The 18,288-nt window shown below is 52.4% G+C and overlaps 1 protein-coding gene across 1 annotated transcript in view; it reads right to left on the bottom strand.

Moving 5' to 3' along the window:
* LOC144729030 (uncharacterized) overlaps positions 1-18,288 on the bottom strand; it is a 43,710-nt gene that overhangs the window by 8,892 nt on the left and 16,530 nt on the right. Inside the window, exon 2 of the mRNA XM_078608861.1 lies at positions 5,598-5,648. Coding sequence (XP_078464987.1) covers positions 5,598-5,648 — 51 coding nt within the window. The remainder of the gene's footprint in view (positions 1-5,597; positions 5,649-18,288) is intronic.

Here is an 18,288-nt window from a genome sequence, read left to right as displayed (position 1 = left end):
GGGGCTGCGAACTTCTCAGCAGTCCCAGCTGAGTGGCGGCGTCGCTGCTCGCCGCCGACCGGGCGGTAAAAGCCGGTGTCACTCCGTCGCCGCAACTCCTCCTCCCCACACAGCCGGTTCCACCACCGAGGCTCCCTTTATCGGCCGCGTCGATGTCGCCGCGTGCCTTGAGAGCTGCCGTCTCGGCACGGGGGAGGCCAAGTCCCGGACCGTGGCCGTGTGGGGTGAAGTGGCCGTTCCCATTCTCGGTTTGTGAATCCAGCCGGCGGACAGACACGGATGAATCCAGCGAGCCGACCCGTCCTCTGGGTGGCACCCCCGGCGTGACCGCCGAGATTAGGACGACGGGAATCCGCACCCCGGCTCGTGGGGCCCGGCCTGGGCTCGCGTCGCGATCGGGGGGGACACGAGGGGCGCCGGGGCGCGTGAGACACGGCGGAAGTGGCGCTCGCCTGCACGCGAGGGCCGGGAACGCCTCACGTGCCGCGGGGTCGGTGCGGGGACCCTAGAGGGTGACCGGACGTTCTGCCGGTGACAACGGCGGGTTCTCACCGACGGTGATTGCCAGACACCTCCGCAGCGACGCTGGTAAAGTATTTTGTGTATTTGAGCCGCAACATTGCGTACAACTAGGACTCGTGTGTAACAGAGAAGGGGGCCACTGAATGTGGAAACCAGCCGGACTGCTGACGAGACCCTCAATGTGGAAACCAGACCTCACCTATAAACATCAGTCGCTTCGCCAGCATCGGTCCCGATTCGGCCGATACTATTCAATTGCTCGACTGGCTCCTAGGCAATTTGGCACACACACAGTGATCATGCCACAGGGCGACTACTTTGACAGTGTGCCCAAGAACATTGACAATTTTACATGTCGTCCGTAGAGCTCTTTCTTCAGGTGAAACCTGTTACATTGAAGTGTTTTGACTAACACCAGTTGAACTATGGCAGGGAACTGGGGAACCCCATGCAGAACAGGGGGAGAACACACACACCCACACACTCACACACACCCACACACTCACATTACCTCTCTCACACACTCACATTCACTCTCTCACAAACACACACACTATGTAGAACAGGTGGAGAACACACACACCCACAAACTCACATTCACTCTCTCACACACATACACCCACACACTCACATTCACTCTCTCACACACACCCCCACACACTCATATTCATTCAATCTCTCTCTCACACACACACTATGCAGAACAGGGGGAGAACATACACACCCACACACTCACATTCACTCTCACACACACACACTATGTAGAACAGGTGGAGAACACACACACCCACAAACTCACATTCACTCTCTCTCACACACACACACTCACATTCACTCTCTCACACACACACTATGCAGAACAGGGGTAGAACATACACACCCACACACTCACATTCACTCTCTCACACACACACACTCACATTCACTCTCACACACACACACTATGTAGAACAGGGGGAGAACACAACAACAACACCAACAACAACCGCCATTCGCCACTAAGTGGCGGTGACGTCACCACGATGCTTGTGCCAGGCCAAGTGCACTTTGAGGCCACGTGAAGTGTCGAACGCCCGCTGGCAGGAGGTCACGGGGCAGACCCAGGTGCCACGGGTCGACTGACCGAGATGACCGAGATGACTGGCTGATGCACCACCTGTGCCCCCTACTGTACCAACTTGCTGTGCTTTAGCCACCCGGCGCTCTGCTCGTTGTTGTGAGCGTCGCTCCACCGCCCTCCGTTGTTGTTGGAGGGCGACTGCCTCCAACTTCGCTGTAGCCTCCTTCACGAGCCTCCTCCACAGAGGCCGATCTTGACACCGCTGGTACCAGTCATCGGCAAGTCCACTCAGCTCCACGTCCTCCTGTACCACATCACTCCATCTCTTCTCTAGCCCGTGCCGTGCCCGTTTAGCCCCCTCGATCCGGCCAAACAAAAGCTGTTTAGGCATGCGGTGGCTGGGCATGCGGGCTACATGACCCAGCCAACGCAGCCTTGCCTGCCGAAGGAGCTCACCGATGGGACTTTGCCCAGATCTTTCAAGGATTTGTGAGCTCCTCACACAATCCAGCCTGGTTAAACCCAGGATGGATCGTAGGGGGCAGGCCAGCATAAATGTTTCTAACTGGCGAAGATGCTCCATTACACACACGCTCACTCTCACACACTCACTCTCACACATTCACTCTCACACACTCACTCGCTCCCACACACTCGCTCACTCTCACACACTCACTCGCTCCCACACACACGCTCACTCTCACACACACTCCCACACACTCGCTCGCTCTGCAGAACAGGGGGGAGAGAGAGAGTGTACGTACAGATTCCACGCAGAGAGGCAACGGACTCGGTAATCGAACCCAGGCGCTCCACGCTGTGAAGCACGCTGGTCACCACTGCGCCAGCAGCACCACCGCTACTGCTGCTGTTGTTGTTGTTTACCGCGGTGCTCTAGCTCTGCCAGCGTAACCCAATCTTTGACCCCCACCGCCCCCTCCTTTCACGTGTAAATGAGAGCCCCCCTCCCCTGCCTAATCTCATGCTGCTGTTGTTGTTGTTGTTGTTTCTGATGGAGCCTGGGAGGATGGGGGGTGAGCGGGGTGGGGGAGGTGGGGGTGGAGAAGGAGGAAGCAGTGGGAGGGTTTCCATGGCAACCACAATCCCATCACTGCTGGATGATTGTTGCTGTGACGACCGAGCAGACAGGCAAATGGTGTCCTGCATGCAGACTCCTTCGTAACCGCCCTCTTGGAAACACTTTGGATCGGTTACCATGGAAACACCCTGGACCAGCCAACATGTAAACACCCTGGACCGGCTTACCATGGAAATATCCTGGAAAACAGTAGTTGCCATAGAAACACACTGGACCGGTTACCATGGGAATATGCGTGTCGCATGTCTCTATGTGTGTCTCTGTGTGTGTCTCTTGTGCGATGACATATTTGTGTGTGTCGAGGTTTATTTCCGTTAAGAACTAAGACTGCTACTGGGCAGTTGGGAAGCAGTTGCCCTCAAGCAACGAGACGGAGGGTTGAGGAGCGACGCTCACGACAACGATCGGCACGCCGAGTGGCTAGAACGCAGCGGGGCGGCACGCTGTGGGGCACAGGTGGTGCATCTGACAGTCACCTCGACCCATAGCTCCTGGAGCTGTCCCGTGATGAGCTCATCGGATTCCTTCAGTCTCAATAAAGATGTTGATTCTGTCCGCAACCGAGACGCTTCACGTGGCCTCAAGGCGCACCTAGTCTGGCGCAAGCGCTGTGGTGATGTCACCGCCACTTAGTGGCGAACGCCAGCTGTTGTTATTTTTGTCTGGCAAAACAACCCTCACCTCGATGATTGTCAGGCGGTCATACTGTGGTGTGTTGTGATCAGTGCCATTGAAGCAAGACTGATGGTTCAGGTGGCGTCTATGGCCTCCTGTCCCAGGTGTTGGCTAAGGTGGCCCCGTCCTGTTGGGTGACATTAATGCCCGAGTGGGTCATGACGCAGTCACCTGGGCCAGAGTCACTGGAAGGCATGGGTCAGATCAGCGCAAGAACAACGGTAGGAAGCTGCTAAACGTCTGTGCAGCCCATGGGCTTGTAATCAACAACCTGCTGTTCCGGCATCGGCACATCCACACAGAATCACGGATGCACGCTGGGTCCAAGCAAGAACATCTGCTGGACAATTTAGTGACGGAACAGCGGAAGCGGGCCCATGTCCTTGAAGCCAGGACCTATCGTGGATCTGATCTGCCCACTGAAACATCGGCTTGTCATCTGTAAGATGCGCCTGCCATTCTTCCACTGCGGTGTTTGGTGTCCACCGAGCGCCGCATTCAAACCCACAGTGGCCTGGTCTTGGCTCGCTGATGAAAGCTACACGTCGGAATTTCATGATCACCTTGCAAACTGAGGTTGGCATCGTCCCTTCCCCGCCTTCTCTTCCTGATGCCAAAGGAAAATGGGTCAGGTTCAGGACTGTGGCTCATGCAGCTGTCATGGCTGCATTGGATGCGCAGTCCAGACCTCCCCAGAGACCCTGACTGATAAAAGAGGTGTTCCGGCTGGCTGAGAAAAAGTGACAGGCCTCTCCCAACGTCTACAGCATCCCACGTCCGAATATGAGAAGTCTTACCGCAGCCTTCACTCGAAGGTTCGGAGAGCCGTGTGGCGCTGCAAGGGTAAGTGGTGGTCGCGGGTTGCCGAGGAGATCGAAACCGCCTCAGTAGCTTGCGATCACAAATCGCTCTTTGACTCCATAAAAAAAAGTAAATTGCAGCAGCATACACATTACTGCCCTGAAGGGAAAGAGTGGTGATCCGAAATCCAACCCCCAGGGAGCTGATCTGCGAGTTTGTTGACCATTTCTGTGACGTCTTGGGGGGAGGGGAAACCCTTCAGCTCAAACATCGTGGGGGCAAGGTGGGGGTTGACCCTGCCGGGGCTGCTGTGCCTCAATACTGGAGGAGGCAGCCAACTCCGTGCGTGCGAGCGACTGGCCGACGTGGCATCTGTTGGGGAAGCGCGAAGGGCGATCCAGAGCCTGAGACCGGGTGATGCAACCGGGCAGGGATGACCTCTGTAGCGAACTGCTGAGGGAGGGTGGCGTTTGTGTGCGGGATGCCCGATGGGACATCGTCACAACTGTCTGGACCACGAGGACAGATTATGCAGGATTGCAAGGATGCCTTGGTGAGGTTCCCCTATTTAAGAAGGGGGACCGCACTGATTGTAAAAAAAAACGACCGGGTCAGCTCGATGGCCAGTGTGCCGGGAAAGGTCCTGGGGAAGGATTACTGAGCGTCAACCCCTCACCAGGCTGAGGAGAGACTTCCGGAACCCCAATGGAGCTTCAGGCCGGTGCGTTCTCGCACTTACACCACATTCTCTGTCCGTCTGCTAAAGCAGATGTGTGGGGAGTTTCAACAGGACCTACATCTCTGCTATATTGACCTGGTCAAGACCTTTGATACCATCAATAGCCCAACAATCTGGCTTATTCTCCATGATGTTGGAGTCCCTGAACCTCTGCTCACAATCATTGAGGACTTTCATGATGGTGGGCAGGCCCGGGTAAAAATTGTGTGGCCATTAGTCACTTTGGCATGCGATAGGGATTTCAACTGGCCCTATACCTGGGCAGTGCTCTTATTACCAGCTTCGCTTTGGCAGCACATGTTCCATTGTGAATCAGCAGAGCGGCATTATCTTCCCATCAGATGCATAATGCTGTGTGGAAGCTACCTGGTCTGTCACTCCACACGAAGCTCCGGGTTTTCTCGGCCACAGTCATGCCCTCCATTCTCTAAACCTGTGAAACGTGGACCCTTCTAAAGGAACATCTGCACCAGTTTGAACATACAGGCTGGCCTGCCTACTATCCATCCAGCCACTTTGCAGCGAATGGCGGCTGTTGTGTTGTCTATTGAGGGAACAGTTGGATATGTATGGTGCGAAAGAAGTTCAACACACATACGTGTACATAGGAGTAGACAAACGCGCCCGGGCCTGGTGCTGTTCAGGCTATATGAGGGATCTCTGTCTTTGCGTGGGTGTGTGTGTGCGCGTTGTATTCTCACCGTTCACGCAGACCTCCCAGGAGGAGCACAGCTCGCGATCAAACAAGCAGCCTGGGGGGGGGGGGTAGAAGGGGGCAGGGAGACACAGGGAGACACAGGGAGAGAGGGAGACACAGGGAGACAGATGGAGAGAGGGAGACACAGGGAGAGAGGGAGACAGGGGGATACACGGAGGAAGATTAACTACGCAGACAGCTCAATCATCATCATCATCATCAGCAGCAGCAGCAGGAGCAGTAGGAGCCATGATGAATCCCCTGCTGGACGAAGGCCTCCGCAAGCCGCCGCCACCTCTCACGACCCTGCGACGCAGCGATCCGCGACCTCGTCTCGTCGCTCCGTCTCCACCAGGGAAGGCCCCCGGCGCCGTGACCCCCTTCCAGCCGTGAGGCGCGCAGTGCCCCAGCCCCCCGGCTGACTCCCAAGTCAGCTGGCAGTCACGGGCAAAATTGACACTCTTTTGCACGGGCGCCATCGGGGGGAAAACACATATATCGGTTCGACTCTGAGGGAGAAAAGGCGCCTTCCGGCAATATGAATAATCTTCACGACGATGTGAACTGACAACGCACGGCACGATATCCGCTCCCCGCTCTCGTCGAGAGAGCGAGGAGCAGACGAGGCGTGTGGATGCCGAACGCTGCGCCACGAACCTGGCGACCCAGGATCCATTCCCGCTCACGGCCAACACCGGTGACGATTACTTTAACCGGTCCTGGGACTCCCCTAGGTCGACTCAGCCTCAAATTAATACCCGGTGCGATGTGTAAACATCACCACTGAGAAGACAAAGGCGGCCGGGCGTGGTATTGGCCACCCACACCCTCGTGTGCCGAGCCGGCCTTCGTAGGTGCTCGCTAACAGCACTTGCCCCAACAGTCTGTTAAGGCTATACAGGGGACCTATATCTGTGTTGATCTTCTTTCGCACCGTACGTAGCCAACCATGCTCATCGGGGGTTCGGGGGATGGTGGACAAACTAAACACAGGAATCAGTTCTACAGAAATGAGTTTTAAAACGAGTTTGGTGACCGTCTTAGTTCGATGGTTATCCAAATCCTGTGCTGCGAGGATGCCCGGAGGTGGTGTGATGGTGGTGCATGCTGCTTGAGCCACAGACGACGAGCGGGGAGGCAGCAGCAGTCGGTGGGGAGGAGCCGGCACTACCAACAATTGCCCAAGCTCTGCGTTCCTCGACACGTGGTGGTGTTACTGGCCAAGCGTCTGGACCGAGAAACCGGAGCATCCAAAGGAACCGCACGCATGCGAGGGGCAAACACTCGACTCAACTCAACTCGTTATTTCACTGGGTACGGCTCACAGAGCTTTGTGGCTCGTTTTCAGAAGCGACCTGGCCTCAGCTGATGCCTCAACGAAGTAGCGTGGGAATGTGTGGCAGCGAAATACTCTCAACGCGTGGTGATGATGAGTCCCAATGTGGAGGGGAAAACCGGAGGACCTGGAGAGTGGCTTCCACCCACACATCATAGCGGCTTCCACCCACACCCACACAGAGCGGCTTCCACCCACACACCACAGCGGCTTCCACCCACACATTATAGCGGCTTCCACCCACACCCACACATTATAGCGGCTTCGCGAGTTCGCCCAACGCATGCTCGCCGACCAGATTCTGAGTGTGGAGCGAGCAAATCCAGATTCGCTGGTTATCGTACTTGGCGACTTCAACAAAGGCAACCTCAGCCACGAACTCCCCAAATACAGACAATTCATTAAATGCCCTACCAGAGAAGGGAACACTCTGGATCACTGTTACACTACAGTCAGTAGAGCCTACCACGCCGTCCCCAGAGCAGCACTGGGACACTCTGACCATGTCATGGTCCACCTAATTCCAGCATACATGCAGAAACTAAAGCTCTGTAAACCTGCTGTGAGGACATTTAAACAGTGGACCAGTGAGGCTATAGAGGAATTGCGGGCGTGCTTGGACTGTATTGACTGGGATATGTTCACGACTGCTACCAATAGTCTGGATGAACTCACAGAGGCTGTGACGTCGTACATCAGCTTCTGTGAGGACTGCTGTATTCCAACACGCACCAGGGTGAACTTCAACAACAACAAGCCCTGGTTCTCAGCAAAGCTCAGAAGGTTGAGGTTGGAGAAGGAGGAAGCGTTTAGGAGTGGGGATAGAGACAGATTCAAGGAGTTGAAGAACAGGTTTAGCAAAGCGGTGAGAGAGGCTAAACGACTGTACTCAGAGAGACTAAAACACCAGTTCTCTGCTAACGACTCTGCTTCTGTCTGGAGAGGGCTCAGGCAGATCACCAACTACAAGCCCAGAGCCTCCCACACCACTAACGACTCCCACCTGGCCAACGACCTGAACGAGTTCTAATGCAGATTTGAAAGACAATTGGACTGTCCTGAACTACCCCTTCCCACCCAAGAGGTCCCTATCCGGCCCCACACCACAGAGACAACTATCTCCATTCAGGAGGGAGAAGTTAAAATACTTTTCAAAAGGCAGAACCCACGCAAAGCAGCTGGGCCGGACTCCGTCGCTCCAGCCACCCTCAGGCACTGCGCGGACCAGCTGTCTCCGGTGTTCACCAACATATTTAACACCTCCATGGAGACATGCCATGTACCAGCCTGTCTCAAGTCCTCCATCATCATTCCAGTGCCCAAAAAGCCAAGGCCAACAGGACTAAATGATTACAGACCCATCGCCCTTACCTCCGTGGTAATGAAGACTTTTGAGCGCCTGGTCCTGGCACACCTCAAAGCCATCACAGGCCCTCTACTAGACCCCCTTCAGTTTGCCTACAGAGCCAACAGGTCTGTGGATGACGCAGTTAACATGGCTCTCCACTCACCAAACAGCATCTGGACTCCACAGCATCCTACGCCAGGATCCTGTTTGTGGACTTTAGCTCGGCTTTTAACACCACCATCCCTGCCCTGCTTCAGGACAAGCTCTCCCTGCTGAACGTGCCAGACTCCACCTGCAGATGGATCACAGACTTCCTGTCTGACAGGAAGCAGTGCGTTAAGCTGGGATCACAAGTTTCTGCCTCCAGGTCCATCAGCACCGGATCTCCTCAGGGCTGCGTCCTTTCCCCTCTGCTCTTCACCCTGTACACCAACAGCTGCACCTCCAGTCACCCGTCCGTCAAACTCTTGAAGTTTGCAGACGACACCACCCTCATTGGGCTAATTTCTGATGGAGATGAGTCTGACTATAGGAGGGAAGCTGACAACCTGGTGACCTGGTGTAGCCAGAACAACCTGGAGCTTAATGCTCTTAAGACCGTGGAGATGGTTGTGGACTTCAGGAAGAATACAGCCCCACTCACCCCCATCTTCCTTTGTGACTGCCCAGTCAACAATGTGGAGTCCTTCCGCTTCCTGGGCACTATTCTTTCACAGGACATCAAGTGGGAACTGAACATCAGCTCCCTTATCAAGAGAGCTCAACAGAGGATGTACTTCCTACGGCAGCTGAATAAACTTAATCTGCCAAAGACAATGATGGTGCACTTCTATACAGCCATCATTGAGTCCATCCTCACCTCCTCCATCACCGTCTGGTACGCTGCTGCCACTGCCAAGGACAAGAGCAGACTGCAGCGTATCATCCGCACTGCTGAGAAGGTGATTGGCTGTAATCTACCAACCCTTGAGGACCTGCACACTTTGAGGACCCTGACGCGAGCGAGGAAGATTGTGGACGATTCCTCTCACCCTGGATACTCTCTGTTCCAGCTACTCCCCTCCGGCAGAAGGCTGCGGTCCATCAAGACCAAAACCTCACGTCATAAAAACTGTTTCTTCCCATCCGCTGTTGGCCTCTTCAACAAGGCCAAGGGCTTAAAATGACTTTTACACTTAAAATGACTTTTACACTTACTATAACATTTTACCTACATAATTACACCTTTCCATACTTACAACGTGTAATCTTATTTGTATTTTTGTATTTTAAGATTGTTTACTACGGTTAATTCACATCTTACATTTCACATTTTATATGGTCTACTTATTCATAATTTTACAGATTTTAGCCCCTTAGTATTAGTTATACTTTGTAACGTTAGTATAGTTAGAGTGTATACCTTTTATATAAGTTTTTTAAGATTCCTATATGTTAAATGTATGCACCGTCCTGCCATAGTGAATTCCTTGTTTGTGCAAACTTACATGGCGATTAAAACCGTTTCTGATTCTGATTCTTCCACCCACACACCACAGCGGCTTCCACCCACACATTATAGCGACTTCCACCCACACAGAGCGGCTTGCACCCACACACAACTGCGCTGGGTGATGGCCTCCCCTCACCGTGTCCGGCACGGTGAGGGGCTATCTGACCATACTTCACCACGCAGGTCAGTAGCGGTCGGCGCAGTGCTGGCTAAGGGATGACGCTGAGCCCAGTTCGGTCGTCACTGCCCATCGACGTTGGCTGTGACCTGGGCTCGAACTCGGGCCCTTGGGTCCATAGTGGGGCTTCATTTCTTTATTGGGGCCGGAGCCGTGCAGGGCTGAGCGCTGGAAAGCTGCTGCAGCTGCTGCTGCTGCTGCAGCTGCTGCTGCTGCTGCAGCTGCTGCCCCGGGCTGAGAGCGGAGGGCATGAACCGCGGGACGAGTCTCAACTCGTGCCGTCCTCAGCAATGCCCCCCCCCCCTCAAGGGGAACGTTGACCGTGGGCGACGGTTCGGGCTAGGGCCCTTCTTCGCAGCTCATTCCATTCACTGAATTGAAGAAGGGCCTTTGCCCGAAACGTCGCTTACCATACATTGTTCTCTTGAAGGCCACACACACACACGGGGCGGTGACGCGGTGCGTGTCCAGTGCTGCCGTTCGCAACGCAGCAGCAGCGAATACTCATCACTCCGGCGCCTCCTGTGAGCACGGTTGGCTACGTACGGTGCGAAAGACGTTCAAATTCAAACAGCCTCCCTCTGACGAAGCAGCCGTCCCGCCTCCCCCCTCGCCCCTCCCCCCTCGCCACACATCTCTGATTAATAATCAGTGCACGGAGAGCGAGCAGCCCGCTCACCCCGTCTCTCTCCCTCAGCCTCTCTCCCTGTCCCTCCCTGTGTCCATGTCTCTCTCCCTCAGTCTCTCTCCCTGTCCCTCCCTGTGTCCATGTCTCTCTCCCTCTTTCAGTCTCTCTCCCTGTCCCTCCCTGTGTCCTTGTCTCCCTCTCTCAGTCTCTCTCCCTGTCCCTCCCTGTGTCCATGTCTCTCCCTGTCCCTCCCTGTGTCCATGTCTCTCTTTCAGTCTCTCTCCCTGTCCCTCCCTGTGTCCATGTCTCCCTCTCTCAGCCTCTCTCCCTGTCCCTCCCTGTGTCCATCTCTCTCTCTATCGCTCTGAATCTCTCTCTCCATCTTTCTCCGTCTCTCTCTCTCTATCTCCCTGTCCCTTCATCTTTCCCCGTGTCTGCACCACTCTCTGCATCTCTGTCTCTCCCGGACTCCCTCTCAATATCTTTGCCCATCCCTCTCCCCCTGTCTCTGCCCTGTCAGTTTCGCTGTCTCCCTCGTACCTGTCTCTGTATATGTCTCTCTGTCTCTCCACGTCTGTCTCTCTCTCCCCATCTTTCTCTCTGTCTCTCTCTCTTCCCCTCTCTCTCCCTCTGCCCACCGCCTGCCTCTCACGTGTTCGCCTGCCTCAGCCTCTACAAGGCACCAACGATTCACAAACCCCGTGTACACAAAAGCACTCAGCCCGATGTGCATTTTTTGCAAAAGAGAAAAAAACAAGCATCATCAGCTCCTTAAGCGGTGCATCACGACCCTCGCTGCCAGTCCGCGTCACCACCCTTCCATCTCCCCTGTCGCATCACCACCCTCCCATCCCCCCTGTCGCCTCACCATCCTCCGATCCCCCCTGCCGCTGGTCAGGCTGCAGGGCGGCTGCAGGGCGGCAGCACCGTGACCGCAACTCGCTCCCCACAGCCAGGAGGGGCCTGGGTGAGACTTGGGCTGCCTCACTGTGTAGAGTTTGTAGACTGCCAGTACACTCACCCAGCTTAATAACCAGGCTACAGTCTACATTATAGACTGCCAGTACACTCACCCAGCTTAATAACCAGGCTACAGTCTACAATATAGACTACCAGTACACTCACCCAGCTTAATAACCAGGCTACAGTCTACATTATAGACTGCCAGTACACTCACTCCGATTAAGACCCAGGCTACAGTCTACATTAGTTTTTTATAATTTTCATTATTTTTTTCACTTTCTTTTGTATTATTATTTTTCTATCTACGGGACTTTACCGAAAGAACCAAAGAATACGCTCCCCCCCCCTCTTCTGCGTGGGGTTTCCTGCGGGTTCTCCGGTTGCCTCCAATCGCTAAATACCCCGCGCGTGCAGTGTGACCCGTATTGGCCAAACCACATCCTCGATGCAGAATAATGACACCGCAAATCACTCCACTCGGAGCACGCAGCAGCAGCAGCTGCGGCAGCATCGCCCCACGAATTCAAAACACTTTGCAGGACCCTCCTGGAAAACAGACTTGAGACTCGGCGAGGCTTTCCGGGGTGAACAAGTGGACATGATAATGATGACATTGGTAATCATGTAAACGTGTGTGTGTATGTGTGTATGTACGTGTGTGACGTCACCGCCACTTAGTGGCGAATGGCGGTTGTTGTTGTTGTTGTACGTGTGTGTATGTGTTTGTATATGTGTGTATGTGTAGGTAGGAAGCTGCTAGATTTTTGTGCAGCCCATGGGCTTGTAATTACCAACACGCTCTTTCGGCATCGGCGCATCCACACAACATCATGGATGCATGCCGGGTCCAAGCAAGAACATCTGCTGGACTACATAGTGATGGACCAGCGGATGTGAGCCCATGTCCTTGACACCAGGACCTACCGTGGAGCTGATCTGCCCTCTAACCATCGACTAGTCATCTGTAAGATGCGCCTGCCATTCTTCCACTCCGGTGGTAGGTGTACACCCAGGACCCCATTCCAACCAAAAGTGGCCTGGTCTCAGTTAACTGATGAAAGTTGCAAGCGAGAATTTCATGATCGCTTGCAGCTGGGGTTGGCATCGTCCCCCACTCCTCCTGATGTCGAGGGTAAATGGGCGAGGTTTAGGACTGTGACTCATGCAGCTGCAATGGCTGCTTTGGAGACGCGGTCCAGACCTCCCCAGAAACCCTGGCTGACAGTGGAGGTGTTCAGGTTAGTTGAGAAAAAGCAACAGGCCCACTCTCATCGGCTACAGCACCCCACGTCAGAGAATGAGGTTTACCACAGCCTTCGCTCGGAGGTTCGGAGAGCCATAAGGCGCTGCAAGGATGGGTGGTGGTCGCGGGTTGCTGAGGAGATAGAGTCTGCCTCAGTGGCCCGCGATCACAAATCACTATTTAACTCCATCAAAAAAGTAACCTGCAGCGCCACACCTATTATCATCATTAGGGGAAAAAACGGTGATCCAATCTCCGACCCCCAGGAACAGCTTTGCAGATTTGCTGAGCATTTCTGTGAGGTCTTGGGGGAGGGGAAATCCCTCAGCCAGGAAAACATCATGGCACAAAGTGGGGATAACCCTGCTGAGGCTGCGGTGCCTCAAATATTGTAAGAGGTCACCCCCTGTGAGTGGCTGGCTGAGGTGCCATCTGTTGAGGAAGTACTGAAGGCGATCCAGAGTCTGAGACCAGGAAAGGCACCGGGCAGAGATGATCTCCCAAGCGAAATTCTGAGGGAGGGTGGCGTTTGTGCACAGGCTGCCCTATATGACATCATAACAACAGACTGGACCACTGGACGGGTTCCGCAGGATTGGAAGGATGCCCTGGTGGTCCCCCTCTTTAAGAAGGGGGACCGCACAGACTGTAACAACTACAGGGGCATCTCACTCCTCAGTGTGCCGGGAAAGGTCCTGGCAAGGATTATTCAACATCGCCTTGCTAGGCACGCTGAGGAGAGGCTTGCGGAGCCCCAATGCGGTTTCAGGAAAGGGTGGTCCTGCACAGATGCCATATTTTCTGTCCGTCTGCTACAGCAGAAGTGTAGGAAATTCAAACAGGACCTACATCTCTGCTTTATTAACCTGGTCAAGGCCTATGATACCATCAGTAGGCCTGGGCTCTGGGTTGTTCTTCGTGCTTTCAGAGTCCCTGACCCTCTGCTCACGATCATTAAGGACCTTCATGATGGTGAGCAGGACCGGGTAAAACTACGTGGCCGGGAGTCAGAGCCTTTCCCTGTACACCTTGGGGTGCAACAGGGATGTCCTCTGGCTCCCACATTATTTAACATCTATTTTGACCGCGTAGTTCGTGAAGCCTTCAATAGCTGTACCGGGGGAATTTCCATTTGGTACAGATATAATGGCAGGCTGATCGACGCCCGGGTGCGATCAAGGGATGGCTCCTTATTGGTCAACCACGTTATGTATGGCGATGATTTGGTAATAGCTGCTCATTCAGAAGAGGAGTTGGAGACGCTGCTGCTGAGACTGGAGCGTGCCACTAAGAGGTGGGGCCTTACCATCAGCCCCACCAAAACTAAGCACCTGCCTGGATATTTTGTACCAACGGACACTCTACCCCCACAACTCCCAATCGGTGATAGGGCAGTAGTGGAGAGAGTGGAGAGTTTCCCATACCTGGGCAGTGTGCTTATGACCGGCTCTAGTTTAACAGCAGAGGCCTCACTCCAAATCAGTCGAGCGGCAATATATTTTCATCGGTTGCGTAACGCTGTGTGGAAGCTACCTGGTCTGTCGCTCCGCATGAAGCTTCAGGTCTTCTCAGGCAACATTCATTCACTCCCTTCTCTACGCTTGCGAAACGTGGACCCCCCTAAAGGAGCATCTTCGCCAGTTGGAAACATTTTGGCTGGCCTGCCTACGATCCATCCTGGGTTTAACCAGGCTGGATTGTGTGAGGAGCTCACAAATCCTTGAAAGATCTGGGCAAAGTCCCATCGGTGAGCTCCTTCGGCAGGCAAGGCTGCGTTGGCTGGGTCATGTAGCCCGCATGCCCAGCCACCGCATGCCTAAACAGCTTTTGTTTGGCCGGATCGAGGGGGCTAAACGGGCACGGCACGGGCTAGAGAAGAGATGGAGTGATGTGGTACAGGAGGACGTGGAGCTGAGTGGACTTGCCGATGACTGGTACCAGCGGTGTCAAGATCGGCCTCTGTGGAGGAGGCTCGTGAAGGACGCTACTGGGCAGTTGGAGGCAGTCGCCCTCCAACAACAACGGAGGGTGGAGGAGCGACGCTCACAACAACGAGCGGAGCGCCGGGTGGCTAAAGCACAGCAAGTTGGTACAGTAGGGGGCACAGGTGGTGCATCAGCCAGTCATCTCGGTCAGTCGACCCGTGGCACTTGGGTCTGCCCCGTGACCTACTGCCAGCGGGCGTTCAACACTTCACGTGGCCTCAAGGTGCACATGGCCTGGCACAAGCGTCGTGGTGACGTCACCGCCACTTAGTGGCGAATGGCGGTTGTTGTTGTTGTGTGTGTTGGAGGTATGTGTGTTGTTGTGTACTGCGCTACGAACCTGGCGACCCGAGTTCGATTCCCGCTCATGGTCAACATCCGTGACAGCGAATGTGAACCAGTTCTGGGCCTCTGCTAGGTCGACTCAACCTTAAATGGGAACCTGGTGCGGTGAGTAAACATCGGCACTGGTGATACAAAGGCGGTCTGGCGTGGTGCTGGCCACTTACCCCATCGTGTGCCGTGCCAACTTTAACAGGTGCTCGTGAAGAGCACTTGCCCGAACAGTCCGTTAAAGGCTACATGGGGGATCTTTGTCTTTATGCATGTGTGCAGTGTGTGGGTGTAGTGCGTGTGTCTGTGTGTGCGTATGTGGGTCACAGTCGATGAGTCAGACACGATTGCATGAACTGCAGCTCCCAATAAGCCTCATATAACATTCACACACTCATAGAGTACCATAGAGATCCCATACAATCTCATAGAGCTCACACACTCACAGAGTACCATAGACATCCCATACAATCTCATAGAGCTCACACACTCACAGAGTACCATAGAAATCCTATACAACCTCGTAGAGCTCACACACTCATAGAGTACCATAGAGATCCCATACAATCTCATAGAGCTCACACACTCACAGAGTACCATCGAGATCCTATAGAATCTCATAGAGCTCACACACTCACAGAGTACCATAGAGATCCTATACAATCTCATAGAGCTTACACACTCATAGAATACCATAGAGATCCTATACAACCTCATAGAACTCACACACTCACAGAGTACCATAGAGATCCCATACAACCTCATAGAGCTCACACACTCATAGAGTACCATAGAGATCCTATACAATCTCATAGAGCTCACACACTCACAAAGTACCATAGAGATCCTATACAATCTCATAGAACTCACACACTCATAGAGTACCATAGAGATCCATACAACCTCATAGAGCTCACACACTCATAGAGTACCATAGAGATCCCATACAATCTCATAGAGCTCACACACTCATAAAGTACCATAGAGATCCTATACAATCTCATAGAGCTCACACACTCATAGAGTACCATAGAGATCCTATACAATCCCATAGAGCTCACACACTCGCAGAGTACCATAGAGATCCTATACAACCTCATAGAGCTCACACACTCACAGAGTACCATAAATATCCTATACAATCTCATAAAACTCACACACTCATAGAGTATCATAGAGATCCCATACAATCTCATAGAGCTCACACACTCACAGAGTACCATAGAGATCCCATACAATCTCATAGAGCTCACACACTCATAGAGTATCATAGAGATCCCATACACTCTCATAGAGCTCACACACTCATAGAGTACCATAGAGATCCTATACAACCTCATAGAGCTCACACACACATAGAGTACCATAGAGATCCTATACAACCTCATATAACTCACACACTCACAGAGTACCATAGAGATCCTATACAACCTCATAGAGCTCAACCACTCACAGAGTACCATAAAGTTCCCATACAACCTCATAGAGCTCACACACTCATAGAGTACCATAGAGATCCTATACAACCTCATAGAGCTCACACACTCATAGAGTACCATATAGATCCTATACAACCTCATACAGCTCACACACTCATAGAGTACCATAGAGATCCCATACAACCTCATAGAGCTCACACACTCATAGAGTACCATAGAGATCCTATACAACATCATAGAGCTCACACACTCATAAAGTACCATAGAGATCCCATACAATCTCATAGAGCTCACACACTCATAAAGTACCATAGAGATCCTATACAATCTCATAGAGCTCACACACTCATAGAGTACCATAGAGATCCTATACAATCCCATAGAGCTCACACACTCGCAGAGTACCATAGGGATCCTATACAACCTCATAGAGCTCACACACTCACAGAGTACCATAAATATCCTATACAATCTCATAAAACTCACACACTCATAGAGTATCATAGAGATCCCATACAATCTCATAGAGCTCACACACTCACAGAGTACCATAGAGATCCCATACAATCTCATAGAGCTCACACACTCATAGAGTATCATAGAGATCCCATACACTCTCATAGAGCTCACACACTCATAGAGTACCATAGAGATCCTATACAACCTCATATAACTCACACACTCACAGAGTACCATAGAGATCCTATACAACCTCATAGAGCTCAACCACTCACAGAGTACCATAGAGATCCCATACAACCTCATAGAGCTCACACACTCATAGAGTACCATAGAGATCCTATACAACCTCATAGAGCTCACACACTCATAGAGTACCATAGAGATCCTATACAACCTCATAGAGCTCACACACACATAGAGTACCATAGAGATCCTATACAACCTCATATAACTCACACACTCACAGAGTACCATAGAGATCCTATACAACCTCATAGAGCTCAACCACTCACAGAGTACCATAAAGTTCCCATACAACCTCATAGAGCTCACACACTCATAGAGTACCATAGAGATCCTATACAACCTCATAGAGCTCACACACTCATAGAGTACCATATAGATCCTATACAACCTCATACAGCTCACACACTCATAGAGTACCATAGAGATCCCATACAACCTCATAGAGCTCACACACTCATAGAGTACCATAGAGATCCTATACAACATCATAGAGCTCACACACTCATAAAGTACCATAGAGATCCCATACAATCTCATAGAGCTCACACACTCATAAAGTACCATAGAGATCCTATACAATCTCATAGAGCTCACACACTCATAAAGTACCATAGAGATCCTATACAATCTCATAGAGCTCACACACTCATAGAGTACCATAGAGATCCTATACAATCCCATAGAGCTCACACACTCGCAGAGTACCATAGAGATCCTATACAACCTCATAGAGCTCACACACTCACAGAGTACCATAAATATCCTATACAATCTCATAAAACTCACACACTCATAGAGTATCATAGAGATCCCATACAATCTCATAGAGCTCACACACTCACAGAGTACCATAGAGATCCCATACAATCTCATAGAGCTCACACACTCATAGAGTATCATAGAGATCCCATACACTCTCATAGAGCTCACACACTCATAGAGTACCATAGAGATCCTATACAACCTCATAGAGCTCACACACACATAGAGTACCATAGAGATCCTATACAACCTCATATAACTCACACACTCACAGAGTACC

The sequence above is a fragment of the Lampetra planeri genome, chromosome 31, assembly GCF_965212315.1.
Source record: "Lampetra planeri chromosome 31, kcLamPlan1.2.h2, whole genome shotgun sequence".
NCBI lineage: Eukaryota > Metazoa > Chordata > Hyperoartia > Petromyzontiformes > Petromyzontidae > Lampetra > Lampetra planeri.
Note: the sequence above shows the minus strand (reverse complement) of the source record. Positions and strands in the feature narration are given on the sequence as shown.